Genomic DNA, 4,191 nt, shown 5'->3' with positions numbered 1-4,191 from the left:
TTAATAACAGCCGAGCTCTTGGTCATGAGCGGTCTGGAACCTTCTTGGTTAGCGGTTACTTGGCTATACTTGGGAAATGTAATAACTTTGATTAACACTTATGTAACCAGGGTTGGTCTCTCATTAAAAGTAGCAACTATTGGATAATAAAATATGACCAACTAAAATGCTAATCGCTGTAAAACCGAGTCAAGCCTTTGAGCCTTCATATACCCCTATGTTATACTTGCTAAGCATGGTGCGCTTACACTTGTTTATATTTCAATGAAAATCCCAGATGGGTAACAGATGTGTGTACTGAGGAGTTCCCTGAAGATGTCCAGGACTTCTAGAGAGCTGGTGTTCACTAGTTGGTGTCCCTGTGGCAATAAGGGCTTAGCTTTCCGCTTTATGTAATAATGTTGCCAATGAGCAAGACTATGTGAGATGTTTAAGTTGAATATGCGATGTAATAAAGTACTTTACTTTGATATACTTACAATTTGTGATAATATGTGTGTTTGGACATCCTGGGCGCACATATTTGAGTACTTGGTTTTGTTATCAAAACTGGGTGCGACAAATTGGTATCAAAGCTTAGCCTGACTGTAGGACGATCAGCCTAGTTAGAAATGGACGTTCTTAGGGTCTTGAGCACTTATTTTATTAATTATTTTCTTATAAAATTATTGCTTATAATCTGCCTAATATCTATTGAGAAAATTATTTTTGTTCTAATCCTCATATCTTTTCTTATAGATGGCCCATACCAAGTGGACAGCTCGCAAACGTGTCATCATGCCCAACAAGAGGACAAGGTTCACTCTAGGCAAGCGTGTTCCCCCGCATCTGGTTGAAGCACTGAGAGACATGGAGGAGGATCAACAAGAGGAACAAACCATGGATGTACCCATGGATGAGGATGCTGAGGAGGAAGTCATGATAGAGGAACCTGTTGAAGATGAGGACACCGAAGAGGAGCCCATGGAGCAAGATGAACAAGAGGGTGCTGGTGATCCAGATGATGGAGATAGTTCTGACAGCTCTGACTCGAGCGACCATGGCAGTGGTGGTGGTGATGGTGATGATGATGGAGATAGCCAAGATCACCATGCTGCGCTTCTGGCAAAGGGATGGACAGTGGTGATTCATTTTGACTTGCATGGTGACGCCTACTACCACCCGAAGCTTCTTACTCTCACACGTCGTTATCACACCCGGTGTACCATACAGTACCGCACTGAGCATTGGACCCACACTGACTACATCGGCTTTTGGGAGACTGAAGCTTACATCCGAGAAGGAAGTCGGGTGTGCCACATCCACCGTGCGATCACCGCCAGGACCACCCTCGCAGCAGCTATCCGGGACGCTGCCCGGCAGGCCTTGGTGGTGAACCGCGACCGCCACTTTGCTGATATTGCATGGGAAGAAGATCGCTATCTACCTCGCCGGCGGAGTGGTCAGACAATCTGCAACATCGCTGCACCACTTGTGGCAGGGAATCCCAGGATCCGACCCACCTTGGCATGCTTGGCTCAAACCAACACGGACTTGGATCGAGTCTCAGATGAGCTAGATGCCCTGAGGAAGGCCTACCTTGAGTTGGCTGTTGAGAACGCCATGTTGAAGCAACAGCAGGGGAGTCATGTTGAAGAAGTACCACTCATCCTCGCGGAGTCACCCCCAAGGAACCACGAGGACCCCAACACCGGCACCAATCTTGACCCTTAGGAGGATTTTCCCCATTTGTAATAAGCACGCATAGAGATGCGAGAGTGTGTTTTTATTTTCTACTGATTGAACAATTGCTTCTACGTGAATGCATGCTTGTAATAATGCTTAATGGGTCAGTTGGATTTTTGTCATGATTTCAATGATTGTGGGCCTGTCCACAATCATTTAGATTAGGGCTAAGGTCTAAGGATAATATGAATAAATAGTTGGGTTTTACTTATATCTTGCTGTCCACCCATGTTTTTCCCTCTGAGCAGTCTGCCTTAATATCTGTTTATCCCGAGTTCTGGATGGTCTAAAAATACAAAAAAAATTGGAATAAAATAGACTTCTATATCTTTCATTCGGCTCTGGAATCACCTCAATATCTGTTACCGTTTGAGAGATAAAATTTTTACAAGGTGACCTCTCTGCGCAGTCAGAAATTCCAGAACAGTAAAAGTTGTCACTTGTTTTTACCTATGTAAACGCCAGAATTTGAGGAAGTGATCTGAATGAAAGTTGTAGGAAAATTTCCAAGCTTTCCAGAAGGTTAAATTTTGCAGTGAGAAGTTAAACAGAGAGAAAGATATGCTTGTTTTACTTCACTGTAGCTTTAGTGAGGACAGCAGAAAAATACAGAATGCATACTACATTGTACTCACAACATATGTAATCCCATACTTGATCAGATGGTAGTAATTCCAGCATGTTATATCTCTAGAAAATTAAGAATCTTGGACATGTGAGACTCATATTGTGTATCTGGTATAGATGGCCAACACTAGGAGGAACAGGAGGGGTGAGGACATGCCACCACCACCACCACCTCCTACTATGGAGCAGCTGATGATGATGCAAACACAACTGCTGCAGCAGCTGGCTCAAAATATGCAGAACAATGGAAATGGAAATGGAAACGCACCTCCTCATGTTAGGGACAAGAGAGGAGAATTCTTGAAGGGACATCCACCTGTTTTCAAACACTCCACCGACCCTCTCGAAGCTGATGACTGGCTTCGTGCTATTGAAAGACAACTGGAGATTGCACAGTGTGATGACAGAGAGAAAGTGTTGTATGCAGCAGGGCAACTGCAAGGAGCTGCCCTTGATTGGTGGGATTCTTTCCGTTTTGGCCATACAGATGCTGACCCCATAACCTGGATGGAGTTCCGTAATGCTTTCCGCTCTCATCATGTCCCTGCTGGACTGATGAAACTGAAAAAGAAAGAATTTCTCTCCATCAATCAAGGAGGTATGTCTGTTGCTGAATATCGTGACAAGTTCATACAATTGTCACGATATGCTCCCACTGAAGTGGAGAATGATGAGAAGAGGCAGGAACTATTCATGGAAGGTTTGAATGATGGGCTCCAGTATCAACTGCTATCCCAAACTTTTGCAAGCTTTCAGTATCTGGTGGACAAGGCCCTGGTGATTGAAAACAAACGCCGTCAGATGGAAGATAAGAAAAGGAAGTTCCAGGGACAACAGTCAGGGAACAACACGCGTACTCATACCAATCCTCAGCAAGCTTATCCACAGCAGCGCTATCAGGGACAATCAAGCCTGGTCAATCGTAACCAGCAGCCACAACGTGCACAGCAGCAGCAGTAGCAGTACAGAGCTCCTAACCAACGTCAGCAGCCAGTCAATAATGCTCCCATAAAAACAAATGTTCCCAATGCTCCACCAAAGAATGGTGCACCAAAAGCACCAAATGCCAACAATGATAACAAATGTTACAGCTGTGGTGAGCCGGGACATTACTCTAATAGGTGCCCCAAGAAGATGGCCCAAAACAATATCAGAGGCAGGGTAAATCATGTGACAGCCGAGGCGGCACAAGAGGCACCGAACGTGATGCTCGGTATGTTTCCAGTTAACTCAAGCCCTGCTATAGTTTTATTCGATTCTGATGCATCACATTCCTTTATTGCTCAGTCATTTGTCAAGAAATATGATATACCCATGATTGTTATGAAAAATTCCATGATAGTTAGCTCACCTGGAGCAGAATTGCAAGCTACCCTTAGATGCCCTCTAGTAAACATCACCTTAAGGGCGTAGAGTTTACAGTTAGCCCAGTGGTTTTGAAAACTTCTGGTATTGATGTTATCCTGGGTATGGAATGGTTGAAACAGAGAAAGGCAGTTATACAATGTGATAGCAAAACAGTTCAGTTAATGACACCTTTAGGCCAGCAAATTGAGGTAGAGGTTAGTATGTCAGCTAAACAATACTACACAGTTAATCAACTGAAAGGGACATCAATAGAGGACATACGGATAGTGAATGAGTATCCGGACGTATTCCCTGAGGAACTGCCAGGTATGCCACCTGACCGTGACATTGAGTTTGTAATTGAACTTTTACCTGGAACTGCACCCATAGCTAAAAGACCATATAGAATGGGTGTGAATGAATTAGCAGAACTTAAGAAGCAATTAAGAGAATTGCTAGATAAGGGTTATGTTCAACCAAGTTCCTCACCTT

The 4,191-nt window shown here is 44.0% G+C and overlaps 1 protein-coding gene across 1 annotated transcript; it reads left to right on the top strand.

Moving 5' to 3' along the window:
- Positions 2,470-3,312, top strand: LOC110434797. The gene has a single exon (XM_021459522.1). It carries the CDS (start codon positions 2,470-2,472, stop codon positions 3,310-3,312), a length of 843 nt encoding a protein of 280 aa, XP_021315197.1.

This window comes from Sorghum bicolor, chromosome 4 (genome assembly GCF_000003195.3).
Source record: "Sorghum bicolor cultivar BTx623 chromosome 4, Sorghum_bicolor_NCBIv3, whole genome shotgun sequence".
NCBI lineage: Eukaryota > Viridiplantae > Streptophyta > Magnoliopsida > Poales > Poaceae > Sorghum > Sorghum bicolor.
This window is presented reverse-complemented; position numbering and strand designations above follow the sequence as displayed.